Source organism: Apiospora kogelbergensis (genome assembly GCF_038363985.1).
Source record: "Apiospora kogelbergensis strain CBS 113332 chromosome Unknown utg000005l_segment0_segment0, whole genome shotgun sequence".
Taxonomy (NCBI): domain Eukaryota; kingdom Fungi; phylum Ascomycota; class Sordariomycetes; order Amphisphaeriales; family Apiosporaceae; genus Apiospora; species Apiospora kogelbergensis.
Window position 1 is genome coordinate 1,210,000 of NW_027117422.1, and position 21,239 is coordinate 1,231,238.

At 55.0% G+C, this 21,239-nt stretch overlaps 9 protein-coding genes across 9 annotated transcripts; 4 read left to right on the plus strand and 5 right to left on the minus strand.

The window, feature by feature from the left end:
- Window positions 1–105: 105 nt before the first annotated feature.
- On the plus strand, window positions 106–1,188 carry PG998_006974 (zinc finger protein rts2 protein; the record flags this gene model as incomplete). The annotated part of the gene is made up of 1 exon (XM_066873790.1): window positions 106–1,188. One exon carries the CDS (start codon window positions 106–108, stop codon window positions 1,186–1,188), a length of 1,083 nt encoding a protein of 360 aa, XP_066729735.1.
- Window positions 1,189–1,453: 265 nt separating this feature from the next.
- Window positions 1,454–2,605, minus strand: PG998_006975 (GTP-binding protein YjiA; the record flags this gene model as incomplete). Its single annotated transcript, XM_066873791.1, has 1 exon — window positions 1,454–2,605. The coding sequence occupies one exon, from the start codon at window positions 2,603–2,605 to the stop codon at window positions 1,454–1,456; it is 1,152 nt and encodes a 383-aa protein (XP_066729736.1).
- Window positions 2,606–3,475: 870 nt separating this feature from the next.
- PG998_006976 (uncharacterized protein) lies at window positions 3,476–3,865 on the plus strand (the record flags this gene model as incomplete). The annotated part of the gene is made up of 1 exon (XM_066873792.1): window positions 3,476–3,865. The coding sequence occupies one exon, from the start codon at window positions 3,476–3,478 to the stop codon at window positions 3,863–3,865; it is 390 nt and encodes a 129-aa protein (XP_066729737.1).
- A 1,057-nt stretch (window positions 3,866–4,922) lies between these two features.
- PG998_006977 (bZIP transcription factor) lies at window positions 4,923–6,098 on the minus strand (the record flags this gene model as incomplete). Its single annotated transcript, XM_066873793.1, has 1 exon — window positions 4,923–6,098. One exon carries the CDS (start codon window positions 6,096–6,098, stop codon window positions 4,923–4,925), a length of 1,176 nt encoding a protein of 391 aa, XP_066729738.1.
- Window positions 6,099–8,425: 2,327 nt separating this feature from the next.
- Window positions 8,426–8,748, minus strand: PG998_006978 (uncharacterized protein; the record flags this gene model as incomplete). The annotated part of the gene is made up of 2 exons (XM_066873794.1): window positions 8,426–8,432; window positions 8,501–8,748. The coding sequence occupies 2 exons, from the start codon at window positions 8,746–8,748 to the stop codon at window positions 8,426–8,428; spliced, it is 255 nt and encodes an 84-aa protein (XP_066729739.1).
- A 372-nt stretch (window positions 8,749–9,120) lies between these two features.
- PG998_006979 (replication factor A protein 3) lies at window positions 9,121–9,661 on the plus strand (the record flags this gene model as incomplete). Its single annotated transcript, XM_066873795.1, has 3 exons — window positions 9,121–9,270; window positions 9,386–9,488; window positions 9,570–9,661. 3 exons carry the CDS (start codon window positions 9,121–9,123, stop codon window positions 9,659–9,661), a joined length of 345 nt encoding a protein of 114 aa, XP_066729740.1.
- Window positions 9,662–11,184: 1,523 nt separating this feature from the next.
- PG998_006980 (Rho-GTPase-activating protein 8) lies at window positions 11,185–13,944 on the minus strand (the record flags this gene model as incomplete). Its single annotated transcript, XM_066873796.1, has 3 exons — window positions 11,185–12,140; window positions 12,194–13,816; window positions 13,899–13,944. The coding sequence occupies 3 exons, from the start codon at window positions 13,942–13,944 to the stop codon at window positions 11,185–11,187; spliced, it is 2,625 nt and encodes an 874-aa protein (XP_066729741.1).
- A 2,015-nt stretch (window positions 13,945–15,959) lies between these two features.
- Window positions 15,960–17,424, plus strand: PG998_006981 (membrane dipeptidase; the record flags this gene model as incomplete). Its single annotated transcript, XM_066873797.1, has 2 exons — window positions 15,960–16,191; window positions 16,247–17,424. The coding sequence occupies 2 exons, from the start codon at window positions 15,960–15,962 to the stop codon at window positions 17,422–17,424; spliced, it is 1,410 nt and encodes a 469-aa protein (XP_066729742.1).
- Window positions 17,425–18,325: 901 nt separating this feature from the next.
- Window positions 18,326–20,456, minus strand: PG998_006982 (INO80 chromatin remodeling complex Ies1; the record flags this gene model as incomplete). The annotated part of the gene is made up of 2 exons (XM_066873798.1): window positions 18,326–19,845; window positions 19,922–20,456. 2 exons carry the CDS (start codon window positions 20,454–20,456, stop codon window positions 18,326–18,328), a joined length of 2,055 nt encoding a protein of 684 aa, XP_066729743.1.
- Between the last annotated feature and the right edge of the window lie 783 nt (window positions 20,457–21,239).

The window sequence follows — 21,239 nt, forward strand, 5'->3', positions numbered from 1 at the left end:
ACCATACTGCTTGCTCCGATTGCGTCACGTACAAGCAGCCGCCATTTACACCGCAGCACCCGCCCACCCGATCGATCCTCGAACAATAATACCAACACCGCCAAAATGGGCAAGGCAGAGGTCGGCTCGGCCAAGCACCTGAGCAATCAGATGCGGCGCAAGGGCCTGCAGCGCCTGCGGTGGTACTGCCAAGTCTGCGAGAAGCAGTGCTTCGACGACAACGGGTTCAAGATGCACACGCAGAGCGAGTCGCACGTGCGGCAGATGCTGGTGGTGGGCGAGGACTCGAAGAAGTTCATCAACGACTACAGCAAGCAGTTCCAGCGCGACTTCTTGCAGCTCCTCCGCACCAGCCACGGCGAGAAGGCCGTCCAGATCAACCAGTTCTACCAGTCCTACATCGCCAACAAGGAGCACGTCCACATGAACGCGACCAAGTGGCCCAGTCTTACCGAGTTCGCCAAGCACCTCGGCCGCGAGGGCATCTGTCGCGTCGAGGAGAAGGAAGACGGCAAGGGCATATTTGTGGCTTGGATCGACGACTCGCCCGAGGCCATGCGCCGTCGCGAGGCCGTCAAGAGGAAGGAGATGCAGGATAAGGGCGACGAGGAGCGTGAGCAGCGCATGATTAGGGAACAGATCAAGCGTGCGAACAGGGACGCTGCGGCACGAGGTGGTGGCGAAGCTGGGCCGGCTGGTACTGATGATCCAGCCGAGGGCGGAGTCCTGAAAAGGGACGAAGGCGAAAAAATCAAGCTGTCCTTCGGGGCGAAACCTGTTGCAGCACCTGCGGCAGAGGTCGCTAAAGAGCCCACCCCGGCGGAGAAACCATCAAGTGATTCTCCCAACGAAACATCCGACATCACGAGAGCAGAATCAGCAGAGGAGCAGGCCACCGAAAAGAAGTCCACGCCGGAGGTTCCTACGCCAGCCGCGACAACAGCAGCCGCCCCTGTCTCTTTGAAAATGACGGCGAAACCCCAAGCGAAGAACGTGTTTGCGACTGCCAAGAAGAACGCCCTCTCCGGGGGCTCGAAAAAGCCCTCGCCTTTCCAGCAGCCCAAAAAGATGAGCGAAGCCGAGCGCATCATGAAGGAAGAAATGGAGAAAAACAAAAAGCGTCCCAGCTCGGGCTCGGGCACGGGCTTTGGCGGTTTTGCCTTCAATAAAAAGCAGAGGACCAACTAAACCTTGGGATGGTGAGTGAGCTTATACACTTGAAGTGGATTCGCATTTGGTTAGGGGTTTTGATTCACTGCATTGCATTGCCAGGCGTTTAAGGGGGCAAGGTCACTTCATGGTCATACCAGGAGAAAGATAGATGGCCATAAATCAATATGATGTCTTTATTTTCATAATGTGCTGTAGCATGTGTCTACTCTATAATGTCATGCTATTTTTGGGTATCCTCTATGTTCCTACACTCCGTCTAACTCCATCCAAATCCAGGGCTCTAAACCACCTTCTTCACCGTCAACTCTCCCTTTTCGCCGTCCGCGAGCTGCAGGAAATCGCCCGTCTCCAGCTTCTTCTTCCAGTTGTTGCTTTGGTATCTGGCGAGGATCAGCGTCATGCGCAGCGTAGTGTCGTCGCTGGAGCTGTGTTCCTGGGCCTCGGCCGGGAGCGCCGTGAACGTCCAGCGTCCAAAAGCCCAGTTCAGGATATAGCGGTTGGACGGGTGCGGCGGCGTGGGGATCGAGTCGTCGTCCTGCGAGCTCTTCACCGTCGACGACGCCGTCAGGACCGACTTGATCCGGTACACCTCGTCTTTGGGCGCCGCCTTGAGCAACGCCATCAGCTTGGCCGAGTCCACGGCCGCGTCCTTGTGGGCGCCCTTGAGCGTGACGGACAGCACCTCGACCTCGGTCTGGTGGTCGTGGGCGTGGTCGGCGTGGGTCTCGCCCGCGGCGTGCGCGTGCGGCTTGACGTTGGTGAAGTCGGCGTCGTCGAGCGTCTGCGCCAGGGCGCGGTCGACGCCGAAGATGATGTCGGTGGGCACGCGGCCCTTGTCGCTCTTGACCCAGGCGATGTCGACCTCGAGCCCGCCGTGCACGGCGCCGCCGATCTCGCCGGCCAGGTCGAGCACGCGGTCGAAGCGGCGCTCGTCGCAGAGCTCCCACTTGTTGTAGACCATCAGGTCTGTGTAGCGGGCCTGCACCTTGGCCGTGTAGCTCGTGTCCTCGTAGCCCTGCCAGTTCTCGACGTCGATAACGTGGATGACGCCGTCGAGGGCGTAGGCGCCGCCCGTGACGCGGGCCAGGCGGTTGACCTCCATGGCGAGGGTGGCGGGGAAGGCGGAGCCGGACGTCTCGATGATGACGCGGTCGGGCGGCGAGTCGCCGCCGCAGAGCTCCTCGAGCGCCTTGGCCAGGTCGCCCACCAGGTTGCAGCAGATGCAGCCGTTCAGCATCTCCTGCACGCCCGAGATGGCCGACGACGAGGCCAGCTGGCTGTCGATGGCGACGTCGCCGAACTCGTTCTTCAGCAGGGCCAGGCGGTACGACGGGTTCGCGGCGCGCAGCTGGGGCACCAGGTTCAAGATCAGCGTGGTCTTGCCCGAGCCCAGGAAGCCGGTCACGATAGTGATAGGGATGGTTGGCGCCATAGTTGCGATGGAGATAGGTTCCCGTCTATAAGCGAGTGCGCGAGGCGAGGAGGGAAAAGTAAAAAAGCGAGACAGGGAGAAAAATCGAAGAAAGTCTACTATAAACAGCAAAGCGTCTTCTAATGCAGGTAAAATGACTCAAGAGATGGTCGTTGATTCGCAGTCGTGGTCGAGAATAAGTCGCATGTTTGGTCGAAATCATGCCACGCCGGTCCCGCCTTGCGCTGGCCAGATGGACACTGATGGAGGGGCAACTGGACGGTTGAAAATAGTTTATCTTATCGTCTTACATGCATGCGGCCAACAACCAACAGGCACTGCGAGGTTCCACCGCCAAGTCTTTTGTTTCGCCGGCCACCGGCATCCCGCAGATCCCTCAGGACTCGGCATCACGGCAAGGGATATGACGTAACGTCATCTATTGCAGACGCTTGCTGCCGGCATTGTGGCTTTTTAGGTTCTCGTCGCACCTGCTTTGCCTTGAAATCTCAGCTCCGAGATCCAATTATCTGCCCATCATCCCATGGGCAATCGTCCGTCCTCCACGCCAGGGGCCCAGGCCAGGGGGGCTCGTTGCTCGGCTTGGCCTGCCTTGAGCTGACCTCATAAGCTGGGGCAGGCACACGTATCGTGGCCCAGGCCCGGTAGCTGAAAACAAGCAAAAATAAGCAGCAGGTCTAGATTACTTACTTACGTGTAGTTTTCCAGATATATGGTGCATCGCTACTCTCGTCATTTCTTATGGTTTCCAGCAAGCACTGCCAACGTGTCGCTTCGAATTGTTCAGCTTAATCACCTATAACCCACTCACGCATCCATCAATCAAAAGATCGGATTGAACCAACTACCTTGTCCTACATACTCATCAAGATGTCTTCTTCAAAGGCCACCCAGGATCAAGGCCCCTCGAACTTCAAGGAGATCTTAGATAAGAAAGCATTCGAGGCCCGCCACCCTAATGCAGGGAAGGACGAGGAACCAACACTTGTCGAGAAAGGTAAAAGCAAAGAGTCGGATAATGCCGTTGTTGAGCACTGCATGCTGACATATGCGACAGTGACTGAAACGGTGACTGAATATATCCCAGCTGCGGCAAAGATTCTGGGAACAGAAAAAAAGGCGGCTGAAGAAAAGAAATCGGAACCAGAGTCGACTCCGGGCCCTCCCGAACGACCACATCACGATGTCAACATAGAAGAATTCGTGCGGGAGCAGCACAGGAGCAAGAAGGACCAGAATGGGCAGATCATCGACGCATGAGAATTGGGCAGTTGATGCACGGGCGTGTGGACTTTTTCTCGTCGATGAGGTTCACATTGGCGCAAGGCGTTTCATGGGTGACAAAAGGATACCACGACTTACATGATTACATGGCACTCTGGATTTTATGTTGATTAAACCCTTGGTGTTTGCTTCGATTGGGATGTTGCATTTGACACCTTGGCCGGCATAGCAGAGCGTCCCAGGTTGGGATCGAGGCAATAAATTGATACTATATTCACACCGCAAAACCAGTCGAATAGCGTAGTAACGATGTACGGATTGCATCGACGTAGGCAACGGCTTCTTCAGAGAGCGAGGAGTAGCTTCTTTCCCGCGCACTCAATAAAGGTCAGTGGGGCGGGCATACGACAGTAGTAGAGTAGAATTCCTATTTTTGGCCCTCCTCGCGTTGGATACATGTAGGCAATGTCGGCAGCCTCTTCAGTCAATCGGTGTTCGCGGGTGCTGTTAATTTGCATGGACGCAGGGACATATTGACCTGGTCTGAAGGTCATATCCCCCAGTGGCTTGTCTAGATACCAAGTGTTCACACTTGATCCTCGAGTTTCCGGACGTCTTCATGTGGCCCACGTTGCGAACCAAGGTCACCGGGGACCTCTTTCTCGGGGGTGGGGTGCAGCTTCCTTTCGTACAGACAGCAAACGCTTCATAACTGGTATACCAGATGCGGCATGACTTACCAATGTCGACATCACTGTTTGTATGGCGATGGACATTCCTCTCAAGGCACCGCCTCTCCTACCTCACATCTTATTTCCGAAGATACCGACGACTCCTTGGCTGGAGATACCCTCTGAAAACGCTTCGGTTAAATCAACGAGATTATATTCATCTTCTCTATCATTATGATCATAGGTAAACTCCCTATACTCCTGCATCCCCTGGGTATAATCCATAAAGCACGGAACGAAAGCCACAAGACCAATAATGGTTGCGCTTGGAAATAAGAACCATTTCCTCAAACGAACCCATTGTCACAGCCAGACACCTGCAAGGTCTGACCCATGGCTAAAGACATCTTTTGCAGCACATCTTAGATGATGCCACGTGGGAAACCCAGGTCGTTATTGTCGTCTGGGGCTTCGTCCTGCCCAGCCTGGAAAGCTGCATAGGAGAAGTCGGCATCTGTCAAATAATCACCTCCAGCATCATTCGAGGTACCGCCTTGGAGACGACTGGCGAAGTCATCACCGGAGTTGGCCTGGAATCCGGAAGCAGATGACACGTTGCTCTGGAAGAAATCTGGCGAGCTGGGCATTTCTGTGCTCTGTGGTTGCAAAAGGCTCGTTCGATATGTTGAAGAGTCGAAATGGCTCTTGTTGCCGGATGCTTCATACGCCGAGACAGGCATATTTCCTTGTGCCGATTCCAAGTTCGATGATGATTCAGCGCCTAGCATGGCATCGTATCGGTCACCAGTACCGAGCACAAACCGTTTGGCTTCGTTTTCGATCCACTTGTCGATGTTTGCATTATGGCAGCTGGCATGGGTCATGAGTTGGGCTCTGATTTCGCCAACCTCATTCACCAATGCCGAGTATTCCATCTTCAAGTGAGAATTTTGACTTTCCAGCCCAATCTTCGTTTCTTCCAGATCCTTCGTCCAATCCTTCTTCTTATCTCGACACTTGCTTGCGGCGACGCGATTTCGTTCCAGCGTCTTGTTTTTCCTCGCTTCTTCCTCCTCTACACTGAGCTGTGGTTTTGGCTTCGGCTTCCGAGGGCGTCTTTTTCTAGGCGGCAGCATCGGGCCTATTGGCGGAGGTGGCGGAAATACTGCGTCTCTCTTTGGCTGTATTGAAACATTCCTGGACTCTCGTCTGCTTTCTGGGGTGATAGCTTGAGAATGCCTGGTGTCGGGCGTTGTCGATGAGCCGCTGGACAGTCCTGGTGATGCGAGCATGGTTCCATAGGTCGATGGTACTCGAAGTTGCCCGCCATGGTCCTGGTTTGCGGCATTCCAGCTGGGCATATTTCCCTCTGACGGCGTGTAGGCAAGGGTTGGCACGGATGATGAGGAATCAGTCGATGCACCAACAGGACTGGCATAAGGTCGCATAGGGACCGTGAAATCATCTGACGGTGGAAACGTCGACACCGGGAAGTAGGGCTCATAGTCAAGGGCATCGGCTCCTGAGCCATCCAGCATATACTCCCCATCACTGTCGTCATTGTTGTTGAAACTAAAGAGATGCGGAGAGCCTTCCATCTCTGCGGCAGTGCGATGCCCAGCAGCCACAGCCCAGCCGAGACTATCGTTTTGCAATCTCAAGCGTTCCTCCGGTTGTCGAATAAGCCTATCCAGCGCTTAAATCCAAGCTGTTAGGACCACAGATTCCAGCAGTCCACTTGGTCCAGGAACGACACAGAGTGTTGATGGGTATAACGGAAGACTTATTTAGTGCCAAACTTCGGATGCTTTGATGCCCTTGAAGGCAATGGTGTGCTGGGAGCTCGGCGGGGAGATGGTGTGTAAGACGCTTTCGAGGAGCATACACCTTAGTGGCATAACCCTGGCTTGCCTTGTTGGTTTAAGAACCATGCATGGGCAGGCAGGCGCGGCGCAAACTTGCAGCAACGGCGTGGTTACTGACAGACCGGCTTCGTCAAATATCTGAACCCTGCTAATTCCCCAGCTCTTTCGCCCGATATTGTTTAGGCTTCGCAGGTATCGTTTAAGTTTGGTGATTATTCGCTATGCGTGGAAAGCCGTCGATGCCACATTGGGGTCGTCTTGGGGTCGGAATTATGTCGGGATGACCAAGTATCTGGCAGCCTCGGACTGTCACGCTCTGGTGTGATCGGTATCGCCTTCAAGTCGAGCCTGTCGTCGCCGGGCTTATCCTGGAGGAAGCGCCGCACACAGGAATGATGTACAGAGAAAACCAAGACGAATCTGGCGCAGAAACCCCATTAGAGGATGCTTTCGAGACATGGGATGATGCGATAAGATACCAACCGGAACTTTGATTATATGCAGGGAAATGAAAGAGAGAGGCATATTTACCTTCACAACTAACCTATGCACAGGGAGGTGATAACTGCAAGGGTTGAAGAGTAAGATGCATATACTTATGAGACCACGGACATTGGTCACACAAGAGACTCGGAAGGCGTGGGCAGGATATATTGGATATCTAGGTTCCCTGGATCTGGAGACGGTGCGCCTAACTTATGACCAAAGTGACTGGTGAGAATCGACGGTCTGAAATATGCAACGTCTATTGGCCCCGATCCGATCTCTGTCTGTCGTTGGACTACAGCCACCTCGATCCCGGAAGATGCATTAGGACGGCCTCCCTCTACCTGGAAGGCCTAGCAACTTACTCTGGGACAAGATTGCGGACCACCTGCATTAGCTCTCAGGGTACGCCGGAACCGAAATCCACAGACGAAGGCGCAGACAAGTGTCAGCGAAGTAACGGCCTGGGAGCTCCCCTGGTGCCTGGGCATGCAGACGGGTGGATGATGATGGTGTACCCATTCAAGGGGTTTGACTTTGGGCAATGCCCATCCAGGAGCTTAATTGGCCATCACTATGACAGTATCGAACCTCGCCGAGGGAACTATCGGCAGGGGCCTGCCAAGACAAGGAATCAGCCTTCGTCAAGAACTAGACACTAGGTTGTTGCATTGCTCCTCACTGGCCCAGGAACGACCGGACTCGGGCCCGGAAGGATATACGGCCTGGCGAGCAATGCCGCAAGGCGAGTTGCGTTGAGTGTGTCAGTCATCGGCCGTGTCGAGAATTTGCCATCGCAGGCGATAGGATGGAGCCATGTGCGTGCATTCTTGAGCGGTTTAACTGACAAGAAACATCATATTGATGCATCGATGTAAACCACCATGGCTCAGCCCGTCGTCTGACAGGTTGGCGGTTGGGGTTTAACTAACTTGTTCTGTTTTGGGATTTGCGACGGCATGCTGATTGGCTGCCCTATCAGGGGGTCTCTACTTTTTTATCCTTTGGGGGGCTCGGTTATCAGCACCGCCATCTCGTTCTAGCGTTCATTCGTCCGGTCTTCTGCGAGATCGACAGTAACGGCGTACCTGGATCGGCCGTTGAACCTTCTCGATGTGTTCGACCGTCTTGCATTATTCGCCTCCCGTTCGTTTCGCCAACGAATGGCCATCAGAGTTGCTGTCTTTCTCATGCAACGACTGTGGCTTTCAGACATGGCTTTGCAGCTACAAGCCACACCTAGCCTCTCCATAGAATGAATCCAGGGGTCTCATTTCGCCATTTACGGGCAGATGGGCGTCGGATATCTTAGTAGATCAGCTGACACACTCCAGACACATACGTGGTAAGCCAGCCAGCCAGCATGTTCTACAATCCCGGTCCCGTGTGATCCAGAACTCGAGATTCGCATTCTAGAATTCCATGATCGGATTCCCTTACAGCATTCTGATACATCATGGCCACAATCTGCCTTGCGAAGCCTCCATGAGACGCTCACGTGTATAAAGTGGGTGGTGGCGAAAGATGGTGAACTGATACCGGTGTGGCCGCTGTGCTGCTTTCCTTACCACCCCCTAATTCCTGTGAACATTTGTAAGTAAAAAATGCGGCAGATAGCTAATATAGAAGCGCTCATTTTGATAACGGACTTGGCTGGCTGGGCCAGTCTTTTGCCCATAAGGGGCATAGGTCGCAGGAAACCACGCACTTCAGCTAATCGAACAGACTGGCCATAACCAATAATCCGGGCTTCGGTACCGCCTGGTAGCAGGAAACAGTCGCGAGCACCTGCCCGTTGTTGCTTCATGTCGAAACCCGTGCGAACGTCATCGACGGCGTATCTCGAAGGCGATTGGTCAATGCCTACATATCGTATAATTTCTGAACGAGAGTGCATTTTTAAAGGAACGCATCGGATACTGAGATTGGCCAGAACGGCAAATTGAGAATGCAAATATCTAATTTCAAGAACCTTCTTGCATATTATTGTACTGCAGTAGTAGTCGCCGTTGCCAGGCAAATAGGGGTGTCCAGGTTAACGTTAACGAGATAAATAAATGGCAGTCGGGCAGTCAGGTGACCCCGCGGGCGCGTTTTACGCGCTAATCCTCTCTGATTTCGAAGGAACGGAGTAGGCGGGCGCCTGGAGACGCGCCCTCTCATTCTCAATTCCAAACCCCGTGATCCATCAACCACGAAACGTCAAGCCAAGAACGAAACCTGCCAACTACGATTGATAATCAGAAGTCCAATCTACCGCGCCTGCAAAATGGAATCAACCTCGACACCCCGCATCTCTAGCCCGCTCGTCGACTCGTACGTCGGCCAGAACGTCATGGTCATCGGCAAGGTGCAGCAGCTGCGAGGCGACACGGCCGTCATCGAGGCCGAGGGCCAAATCACGGCCAATCTGAACCGCGTAAGTCTTGCTGCAGCTGAGGAAGGACAGTAGCTGCGGGGTTTCTTATTGGGAATCTGTGGGCATGACAAGGACGAGGATGTTTCGGCTAATCGCAAGTGCTCTTGGGTTATAGGATGCGCATTTGGTGAACGGTAATGCTGCTCAGATCATCGGAAAGGTGCTTCCTGACCTTTCTATCAAGGTCCTGAGCTCACTTGACTTGGGCAACGGTGTTGGTGAGTAGCTCCATATTCTATGTCTCTGCAGGCTGCATACCTTTAATCATTAAAGTCTACATCTTATCTGACTCTGTGTAGACTTCAAAGTGGCCCAGGCCGTCGTGGATGCCACGCACCAATACCGAGACCTCTTCGTCTTCGATGCCGCCAAGGGTGGCATGATGGGTTGACGGGACACAGCGCGTCCTGCAACCCCGCGTACTGTCGTCCCTACCGTGGAGGGCATGGCCATGCGCTCTCCCGTTACATCTTCAACCGGACCAGTCGCCGTGGGCAGTCAACGACGCGCAGTGTCTCCTCCATCATCGCCTTCGCCAGCCGGAACACCAAATCAGGGTGGTAAGGAGCACTATACCACCACCAGTGCACTCAGAGTAGCACCATCGCCATTGCCATCAACCAGGAGAGAAGGCAATGTAACCAGCAGCAGAGGCGGACGAAGTCGGCGGGCGTTGTGTCAGGATGAGTCGTTGAATGCCGTGATAGATGGCATGGGCATGCTGTCCGTCACTATGGAGATGGACCACGCTGGGCGCTGGAGGGCCTCGAGACAGAGCCGTGGTTTTCATGCCAGGTAGACGTGACAGAGCAGTAATGACTTAACATGAACAAATTCACTTGAACAATCCGGTGCCGCCATTGCAAATTTCTAGTATAGCACTGGTTCAATCCTGCCAGATGGCTTCTCTTGGGTGATTTGGAGTCTGCGACGGGTGGGTACCATCCCAGTAAACCGAAATCAAAGAAACCCGGCAGCTAAAAAATATCTATATGAAATGGAATGGTATATATATAGGCAAAAGACAAAATAGACGCACCAGATACAAAATGAGAAAACACGCAAAAAAAGAATCGACGCCTGCAGGATTCGAACCTGCGCTCCCGAGGGAAATGCCTAACCTATGTATCTCAGGAGACCACATAGCAGGGCATCGCGTTAACCACTCCGCCAAAGCGCCTTGGAGAACCAGCCATTTATCAGCATACTAGTATACTCTCCACTAGGGGTGGGCTAGCGAGCAATACACAACCCAGCCATTATTCGCGAGTTACGCAGTAGGCGTGGTAAGTAGTGGCATGGCACGCAAGCGGCATCGATTGATCGGTTTGCATCTTCACGTACGGCTCCAATTGATCGGTGCAAAGCCCAGAGATCGCTCCGAGCAGCTTTTGGCTGGCTGCTGACCCTGTTTCACTAGATTCACTCATCACTGCGGTGAATCAAGTTGCATCGGGACACACATCACACTGGACTCGCCAGGATTGCCGATTGGCAACATTTCACTAGTCACACCTGGTCGTAAGGGGTTGATCAAAATAGGAGACTGGAATTAAAGTGTGTCCATTCATCGTAAAAGCGTCTTATTCAGTACAAAAGAGCAGTTTATTTCATTGCTCGTCGACCCGTGTCGGACAACTGTCTCGTCCGCCCGTCCCCTCCCATTTCATTCATCCTCCCTCTCCTTATCGTTCGTTACTAGCAAATAGCTATTATACGTACAACGCGCGCACATACACATTATTTCGTGGGAAGATATCAAAATGTGTGCGTGCGCGCGCGCGTGTGTTTGGTGTATGTGTATGTGTGATGTGATGGGCGCGACCTTGGTTCGAAGAATATGTAACGCCGCTAAACTCTCCGGAATGCAATTCGGGCTTCCTCGATGACTGGCGACTCGGCTTGGTCGTACCCCTAATCGTCCATAGGCGCGTCGACCAGTGTGACCCCCTGCTTCCCGGCCGCGGCGTCGTTCTCCTCGCCCACCGTGGGCTCCACGACGGGCGTCACCCGGCGGCCTCGCTCGAACCGCACGCTGTTTCGGCCTACGCTGTTGAGGCTGCTGCGCTTGGTGTCCGAGGGGCTGGTGATGACGCTGCTTCGCTTGGTATCGACGGGGCTGCCCTGGCTGCTCTCCTCCGAGGGAACCGATTCTCCACTGACGCCGTTGGGCTCAGCCGGTGCCGGCGCCGAGCCTGCACTATCGGGTACCTCCAAACTGTCGCGCTTGATGGCACCGCTCAGGCTGGCCATGCTGTTCCGGCCGCGGTCGGTTGTGGATGTCGGGCTCGTCTGGATGGGGAAGCGAGTCTCGGGGCCTCCGACACTGCGGTCACGTCGGTGGCGCGGGCTGGGTGCAGGGCTCGTTGCCCGGCTGCGACCACGGTCACCTGCTGTGCCAGCCTTTTCTAGCAGAGCGCGTTGCCTCTCTTCCATGTGGGCGCGGCGGTTGCTCTCGTCTGTGCTGATAGCACGCGGACGAGGCGCGCTGTTAGTGACCGATCCCGAATGGGAGAGTGACGACATGCGCTTCAGTTCAGAGAAGATGGCGGTTTTATGCGCAAACAGGTCGCGCACAAGTCGGTGCGAGTGCTTCTCCTCCAGAGTCAACGATGACTGGGTGCGAGGTCGAATGATGCATGTCGCGAGAGAGGCAGCCAGTGTCTGGACAAATTGGTCGTCTGCCGAGGTCAGGTCGATGAGGCGGGTGAAGTGGTTCATGCAGGCGTCGAGGGTCGCAATGTTAGTGAGCCGGAGCTGCGACAAAGTCTGCTGCAGAACGCCAACACGAGCATCCTCCGCAGTGTCTGCCGTGGGTGTTGTGTAGATGGTTCGCACGATCTCATACACATGAGACGAGATCAAGGAATCTGGACAAGTATTAGTATACAGTTTAGAATGCCGCACCCGCACAAAGACATACCAGGGAGTTCGAGCAGATAGAGTTTCAAGACGTTGGCAACGGTGGGGACATCAAACTCGGCAATATCTTCTTGGGTGAAGGGCTTGCCGTTGTTGATCTTGTTCCGCAGCTTGTGCGTCTGGGTCAACGGCACGTCGACCAGCCATACGCCCCTTCGTGACTCGTCGCCTTCAAGATCGGGGTAGTGGTGATCCAGGTAGGTCAACAGGGTGGTCACAATGATAGGCACACGCTTCTTGTCCGCCCGTGCGCGAGCCTCGAGATCGACACCGAAGGTTTGCTCGTCAACTCTGTTGTAGTAGTTCTCGTACGTAACAACCTTTGGAGCAAAGCTACCCGTGCGGTAGTTCTCCAGCAGATATCGCAGATCGCCCATCGGCTGTACCGTCTCCTGGTAAAGCACCATACGATCGACCGTGGACTGGAGACTGGGGATGACGTTACCAATCGTGCCCGAGAAGTCCAGAACGACCGTCTTGATCGCCTTCAGCCTGTCCAGCTCGCATCGCTCGAGGAACTTGAGGTGAATGAAGATGGCCTCTTCGAGATCACAGCGCATCTCGTCCAGCTTCTGCACACCGGCCTTGTACTTTTCGTCAGTTTCCCTGGCCTCGCGGCGCAACCGGTCGGCAGGGGTTTCGTTAGGGTACTGGCTACCGAGAACGTTCCATCCCTGGAGGTACTCGCTCACGGTTCCCATAGGGGAGTCATTGCCGTCCTGGGACGCTGGCAGCGAGAAGGTTCGCGCCACAGGCACCTTCTTCTCCGGAACACCAGAGATCTGGAAGGCCTTGGGCCGCCATTGGTAGAACAGTCTGGAGCTGTTGGCGAACGTGCTGCCAACGTTGCCCACCAGCCGCAGGAATCCGTTGGAGATCAGGTCCTGGCCGATGCGCTCGGCGTAGCTGACACTGGTGGTGCCCATGTGTCGTTGCAGATACTCGACGATGTCGGAACCGGCTGATGTGTTCTGGTAGGTTCCCAGAATGGGCACCTTGGTCTCGCCCATCTTGATGGTGTTGAGCATGTGTTCGATGATGCCCTTGACCTGTTCCGTCTGGTATGTCTCATCACCAATCTCGTAGATTTCGTCCTCATCCTCCCTGTCATCCTTTTGGGGGCTGACCTTGATCTCGGGGATGTTCTGGGCCTGCTTCGGGCTATTCTCGGCGTCCTGGAAGGCCATCTTGTTCTCTTCCTCCAGGTCTTCGACCAAGCGGCACTTGTTGAAGTAGTTGCTGCGCAGCTTCTTCACCACTTCGGCCTGGCGGTCGTGGGCCTTGACGCGCCCCTGGAGCTCGTCCTGGGAGTCCTGGAGTCGCGCTTCGTGCGCGTCGCACCACCTGGAGAAGGGGTTCACGACCAGGTCCCGGATGCTCTGGGCGATCTTCTTGTGGTTCTTGGAGGCATCCTCCATCTCGGTGCGCACGCCATCGTAGGCTTTCCGCACGCTGGCACCGTCGTCTTTTGAGAAACCTCCGGCAATCTTGTCGGCAGCAGGCGCAATATCTCCTAGTCGCTGACCGTAGGCTTCTTCGGCTTCGGCTCGCATGCGGGCAATGGTGAGAACTTGGCGGTCCTCCTGCACACCTTGCTGCAGTTTGCTGAACAAGACGCCCAGTCCTGTTGGGAGTTGTGGTAAGTAACAAGAGCTAGGATGCTTGGGTGCGGTTGGGAGCAGTGCATGCGGTGCGTCGAGACTTACCTGCAGCATAGTCTGGCGTCCAGAAGGAATCGGCGAAACTCGGCATGGTTGCGTTGTGGTGGTTGGACGTCGCGATTATCGAAGGGGTATTATGTTTCGGCGGTGTCGATGCATCACCCAGAGAAGGTCGGAATGCGATGTCGCTAGGCTAGGTGGGAAGGGCACAAAGAATCAAGAAAGCACTTGGGCGAACTAGCCGTGGCACAATGAATGTAACAAGGCGGGCGACGTCGGGTTGGTGGTGCCCAAGAATGAGAGAAAGTGGGAGAGTGTGACGAGAATTAACCGACGACAACAGAACGACAAGCGTCACTTCTCGAAACGAAGCTGTACAAAATAGAAAAGGGCGTAACGGCGTGAAATAGCAACGGGGGAGGGTTTATTGTGATATAGACCCAGGCGGTTTCTATGGAGAGAAGCCGGCCAAAATTAAACCATCAACAGAATACGAGGCTGTGCAATGCGCTGCTGTCTCCATTTCGGCAATCAATTTTCCCAAGATCCCTCCCACCTGCCACCTGTGCCAGCAGCACCTGTGCTACCCCTTCTGTGCTGCAGTAGCTCGGCGCCGCCGCCAGAATCGCGCAGGGCCGAACTCACACGCAGGCTGAGCATACAGGGCCTGAGCTACAGACAGTCCCTCGCCAACGGGAGGCCTTGTGATTGGCCGGTTAGGTCCCGTCTAAGGCAGGTTTCTGGCTGGCCTACTCCTGATGTGCATATCTCACGAAACCGAAACCACATGCCCCATCAATCATTACCTACATACACGTAGATGCTGCTAGAATTGCTCTGCTCTTTCGTTATGGGGGGTTGACGGAACGGAGTCGTGACAGACCGGCTCGACTGACAAGACAAGATCACCCATCAAAGGCTGATTAGAGGAGGGCAGGCTCCGTAGGGGGGTGTCGCCCTTCGATTGGCTTAGGCACCGAGAGGCGCTGAACGGGCCCTGAACTCAAAAAGTTTTTTCCCCAGAAGAGGGCGGCGTTTCATCTCATTTACTTGGCAGATCCCTGTGTTTTACTCTACTGCGACTCCTGCATGGGAGAGAATCCATCGCACCGCATAGGCGCGTATCAAAGCCCGGGCAGCCCAGGCAGCCGATAACCATTGAAACACTGAAACCTGTTAAATAACTTGACAGCCAGCCGAATCAATTACATAGACGACAACGACGACGACGGAATGTTGTGGAGATGACGTACATGGGCAGCGCCACGCACCACGGCCCATGATCCAATAACCCGTGAATCTGGGTTGCAGTGAATGAAGGCCTCGATCCGATGTAACCTCGTGGGAGCCATGATCTATGCCTGTTGTTGCTGGAATGGCTGAATGGCAGCATGATGCGTGCAAGACTTTGTCCGTCATAGGTCATTAAAATGCCATGATGTTCATGCAGTTTGGAATTGGAAAAAGCAAGTCGTGGCCCAGGGGAAGCCAGCGAGCAGGGTTGGGGGTTGTAGTCGTTCGTTGCCCGGGTAGAATGTGGCTCCCGGTATTCCTCTTGGGGTAGCGACTCAGGGGCTTGGCACTGGCACGCCGGCAAGTTGCGCAGCGTTGCGACAGCACGAACCAAGCAATCTCTCTTTTCTGGAGTTTTTCTGGAGTTGGTGGATATGTAGGCCACACGACTTGACGATAAATATAGACACTCGTAGGCCGGTGTCCCGGTAATGCGTTTGGTCTACATAACTAGCAGGTCCATCTGTCAATTAGGAGTAAGGTTGCATGTCTGTCAGATCAACATGACAGCTGCACGTCACGGCGCGGCCTATTCTATGCCGTCACTATCCAATGTTGTTCTTGAAATGTCGAGAAGCCGTTGAACATGGCCCAGAATTCCCCCAGATAGAAGCTGCTCACAACCACGACCATTTACCTGGGAAGCGTTCGGGGGTTAGTGGGCCGAGGTGGACCTTGCTCGCTTGTCGTAAGCTATTATTGCCTGGACACGGCTTACAAACCTAACAACACCGACGCAACATACGGTCCTTCAACAACAACCAACTGGCTTGATTGTACCATAAACCATAGATATTGTATATTGCCGCCGTCATGTCGGAGAAATTCTCAGGCAGGGACGCCGAACCGGAGGCTCCGCAGCCCACACGGCCTCGTCCTCACTCCCGGGGCGTGGTGGCTTTCTTCATAGCCTTGATATTCTTCGGAACTCTGTTGCATCCCGTAGCCCGCTCTCACCACCCGGCCTGCAAAGCCTACGGCCGCTTCCGGCCCAAGAGCATCGAGGAACGCGTCCGCAACATCCTGACCTCGACGCCATTGATAGGTGCGCTATCATGATCAAACGTACTTCAACCTACGTGACTAACTCGGTCCCGCAGATGGCCATGATGACTTCCCCCTGCTGGTCCGCTACATGTATGACAACCACATCTACAGTCCCAACTTCACCAAGCCCTTCAGCACGACGGGCCTGCCCATGCACGTCGACCTGCCGCGCCTGCGCGCCGGCATGAACGGCGGCGCCTTCTGGTCCGTCTACGCGCCGTGCCCGGCCAACGGCTCCGACTACTCCGAGGCCAACTACCTGCCCATCGTGCAGTTCACGCTGCAGCAGATCGACATGATGACGCGGCTGACGGCCGCCTTCCCGCGCGACTTCACCGCCCTGCCCGACGTCTCGTCGCGCTCCGCCCTGCAGGCCTTCCGCAAGGAGGGCAAGCTCATCAGCCCCCTCGGCGTCGAGGGCCTGCACCAGATCGGCAACAGCGCCGCCACCCTGCGCCGCTTCCACGCCCTGGGCGTCCGCTACGCCACCCTGACGCACAACTGCGGCAACGTCTTCGCCGACGCCGCCGTGCGCGAGTACCCCGAGTTCGGCAAGGCCCCGCCCGTCCACGGCGGCGTCTCCGCCCTCGGCCGCCGCCTCGTGCGCGAGATGAACCGCATGGGCATGCTGGTCGACCTGAGCCACGTGAGCGTCGACACCATGCTCGACGTGCTGGGCGGGCGCCCGGACAAGTGGGAGGGCAGCGCCGCGCCCGTCATGTTCAGCCACTCGTCGGCGTACGCGCTGTGCCCGCACCCGCGCAACGTGCCCGACGACGTGCTGGATCTGGTGCGGAAGACGAACTCGGTCGTCATGGTCAACTTCTCGCCCGACTTCATCTCGTGCCTCGACGAGAACAACCCCAACGGCATCCCGACGCACTACCCGCCCAACTCGACCCTGGCCCAGGTCGCCAACCACGTCACCTACATCGGCGAGCGCATCGGCTACGACCACGTCGGGCTCGGCAGCGACTTTGACGGCATCATGTCGACGCCCGAGGGCCTCCCCGACGTGTCCGCCTACCCGGACCTCTTTGCCGAGCTGCTGCGCCGGGGCGTCTCCGACAAGGACGCCGCCAAGATCGCCGGCGGCAACATCCTGCGTGTCTGGGCCGACGCCGAGGCTGTTGCCGAACGCATGCAGAGCGACGGCGTGCTGCCCATGGAGGACGACCTGCCGCATTTGAAGTTCGCATCCCAGGGGTGGATCAACGGGTTTGATGCTTGATTGGAGAGAAGCACCGGTTATCACCGACCTTGGACCTGAACGAAGTGAAGTGCACGGAAGATGATTCTGTTGGTCTATGTCACCAGTGTTGATTTATACATTTTTGTCAAAGAAATTGTGCTTGCTAAGTTTGCTTGAAATGTCGAGAAAATATCTTGACTTCGTATCTGAATACACTACTTATTCGTCTAGAGTAAATCGTATACCACATCTGAGCTCTTGGAGTCCATCTTCACAATGGAAATTTTGAACTTGAAACAGAGTCTTTGAATCTTACATCATGCGGCACTTTACAGTAGAACTGCGACTTAACAACATATCACATGCAAGAAGGCTCAACAACGTAACATAGCAAGTAGAACGCTCATATTAGTGAGAATCGGGTGGGAGTAGATGGGTAGGCGGACGGTAACGACTATCTGTTTCGTCTCGTCCACCCACACCGCACAGCCCACCTCCTCCAGAATCTATCAGTATCCCCTTAAGGGCGTAGCATATTCGTACAGTACAAGCTAAAGAAGCAAGAGGCTCGAAGAAACAAGCCACCTAGACGCCAAACGCCGCCCATTCTTTTGAGTCCTGGCCGGGAAAAACAAATTAGCAGCCCTCCCACTTCCCTCTCGTGAAGATGCACTCCCTTCCTCCTGATACAATGACACACAAAATAACCCCTGGGAAATTCAGGCCAGTTCGTTGAATGTCACTGCCCGCCCTCCGTAAAACCTTAGACAAGTCTTGCCCAGGGAACCGTCGTGTGTCGCCCGAAGCTAGCCGCCGTGACAAGGGAACCAATATCAAGACCCGAATCTACCACATCAGCGTCGTCGTCACTAGCGATAATAGGGTCTCTATTGACGGTGATCCGAAGCCTGGCAGAGTTTGGCGAAGACTGACCTCCCTACTAGCCTTCAGAATCCGTGTCATCATCTGCCAGACCGAGCAAAGTTTTATCAACGTCGTCAAGCTCTTCGTCATCATCATCGTCCTTGCCACCATCGCCCTCCTCGGCGCCACTAGCGAGGCCGAGGAGCTCCTTATCCATGTCGTCAAGATCGTCCGCGTCTTCCATGGTGACGTCGCCGTTAGCCGTACCATTCGTGCGGGACTTTGCTTTGTCGCCGAACTCGGCTCGCTCGCTTCCTTCGGCATATTCTCCGTTCATGTCCGGCGTGTCCCCGTCGTGCGCGCGGTGCACCCGGAAGGGTCGCAATGCGCCGCGATTGGAGTACTCGGGGGCTTCCCAGCGCAAGAGGCGCCGGCCTGAGCGCCGGAAAGCCGCGACGTGAGACACGTACTCCTCGCCGTAGTCATCCGCCTCCGATGTCAACTGACACAATCCACCAAATCCCCGGCCACGATAGGGTACAGACTTGTCCATGGAGTATCTGAACTCCTCCTCGTCGCTGTCGACAAAGGGGTCCGCCATGGTATCGAGGCGGTGTATTGCGCGAATGATGGCGCCCTCCTGCCGCCGCGCCTTGCGAGCCTTGTGGTGAGCCTTTCGTAATCCTCGATCCAGGATGTACTCGACACGCTGGTTCCGGTTGTGCTCCACGGCAAGTTGATGAGCAGTAGGCGGCCTAGGCTTACGTGGCACTACACCATCGAGTACTGCAGATCCGGGCCCGGCGGGAGAGGATGCATCATACTGATATTTAAGAGACCCTGCTCCCCGCCTGCTGGCAGCAGCGCCACCCAACCGAGCTAGGGCCCTAGGGGGTGGAGTTGATCTCGTACTGTCAAGGTCGGATTCGTGCTTGGAGGGTCTGATACGCGGCAGTATCGCGGCAGAAGGCCCGTCTTCGCCAAGCAGCTTGCCTCTTGCAACAGCGCGTTTGCTTGGCTGGTGATCTTGGGCATACTGAGCATCGGCTGCAATAATTTTGGCTCGATGAGCCTGCTTCTCGTGGCCAAAATCGATCTCGAGCTGTGTGTCGATGTTTTCCTGTTCCTCCTCCTCATTCGACATGGGAACCAGCTTAGGCACTCCTTGGTTTGATAGTTCCGAGTCGTACACTACGCCGGCTCCAAAGGGATTTTCGTCACAGCCTTCCTCGGTGAAGTCTGACTCGAGGTAGAACCACATGAGCCAAAGGAAAGCTCTGGCACGAGATTTGCTCGTGAAGTTGGTCTTCATGATGAGGTTGTGAAACTCGTCATCATTAGGGAAGTGTAGTTCGGCAATATGTGTTGCCTGTTGGCAGATGAGGAATATCAAGTTGACCGGGTTTGTTCGGGGGACATCTCGATCCTTAAACTCATTAAGATTATGAGGCTCGAGTCTGTCTTCGGCAGCACCCTTGAGAATGGACTTCAGGCGAGGAGCATCTTGCAGCTGTTTATACGCAGTAGCGTCCTGGTAGGCCTGGAGAGAGGGGATGGCATGGTAGGTGCGGAGCTGGGCTCGCATCTCAGGGAAGACTGGTAGCAGACAGGGGATTGTTAGCACAAGGAAGCGAGCAGTATCAAAAAAGCAGGGGGCGACGAGGAGACGTACAGTTCAAGGTGGTATTCATACGACCAACATTGACTAACAGACAGACCATAGCCATGCTCTTCGCGGCCTCCCGATCACTAAGCAGTTTGTCGCGAAGGACTTTACTAGTCTTGCTGCTCCTAGCCATTGTATCGATGTACAAGTCGGCAAAGGTTTGCTTCTCCGTCACATTAGCATCGTAGCTGTTGGTGAACTGCTTCTCTTCGTTATCGAAGACGGCGCGGAGGAAATCGTATTGGATGTCTTTGCGCCATAGTGGCTCGCCATCCTCCTTCTTGAGGTGTCGAATCTTGCCGATGGTCGGCTGGCCAGCGGCGGCACCAGCACCAGCACCAGCGGCATTGGACTGGGACTTGCGCGAGCGGCCGGCCTTTGTTGGACGAGCCATGGTGTCGACGATGCTCGTGTCGGCCACGCCGGTGTTGTCGTTTTCGTTGTCGCTGTCGTAGCGGTTTTTGGAGGAACGGTAGCGACCAGGACTGCTCGCGCGAGACGAGGCGGGGCTCTGGTCGCCATTATCTTCGCTGGCGTCCATGGCGAGTGAATAATAGTTGGGCGTAAAATGTTTGCGTGACGCCTTTGGTGTTTGCATTCACTGGAATGCTGCCAACAAGTGGAGCTAGACGCAGCTCCGTGACGGAATGGGACGATGGATGAGATCCAATGCGAGCCGCTATCGTGGGATTGTGTTTGCTGGTGTTCAGTGACGTGACATTGCTAGAAATGAAGAGAAAAGGGCGGTTGGGTGTAGAGAGAGAAAAGACACGAAACAAGGAAATAAAATGATCGGGATGGGATGGGTGGGAAAAATGCACCCTCACCCCAAATGCGTTGGTGGGAAGTTTGATGCTTATGTATTATTAGTCTCAGCCTGGCTCTATCAGCGCATCACGAAGCAAGCGACCCTCGAGCGCCCTGAAGAACGCGCGCGCTGGGGGCGCATCAAATTGGCAGGTACTCTCTATCTCCGTCCCGTCCAGCCAGCGACTTCTTGGTTTTGGGGGAACTCGTAGTACCCGGCATTCAATGGAGCTTGAGCCACAACTCCACACACACGCATCCAGTCATGGTGTGGCTTTATGTCAGTTGCACGGCCACGACGACATTACCTTTGAATAGTTCAGCATCACCATCAACTCCATCTTCTAGCGCTTGGTGCCGCAGATAGACCTTGGCAGCGGTGCCCTACCATTTCTGTTCTGAAGTTTCACGAAAGGCCACGAGAATTGCAAAGCCCGGAGAAAGAATACATCTCGAAGAAGCTCTAGGAGATAAACTTTCTACAGGTTGTATAGAATGTGATTCCGAACTCCGTTCC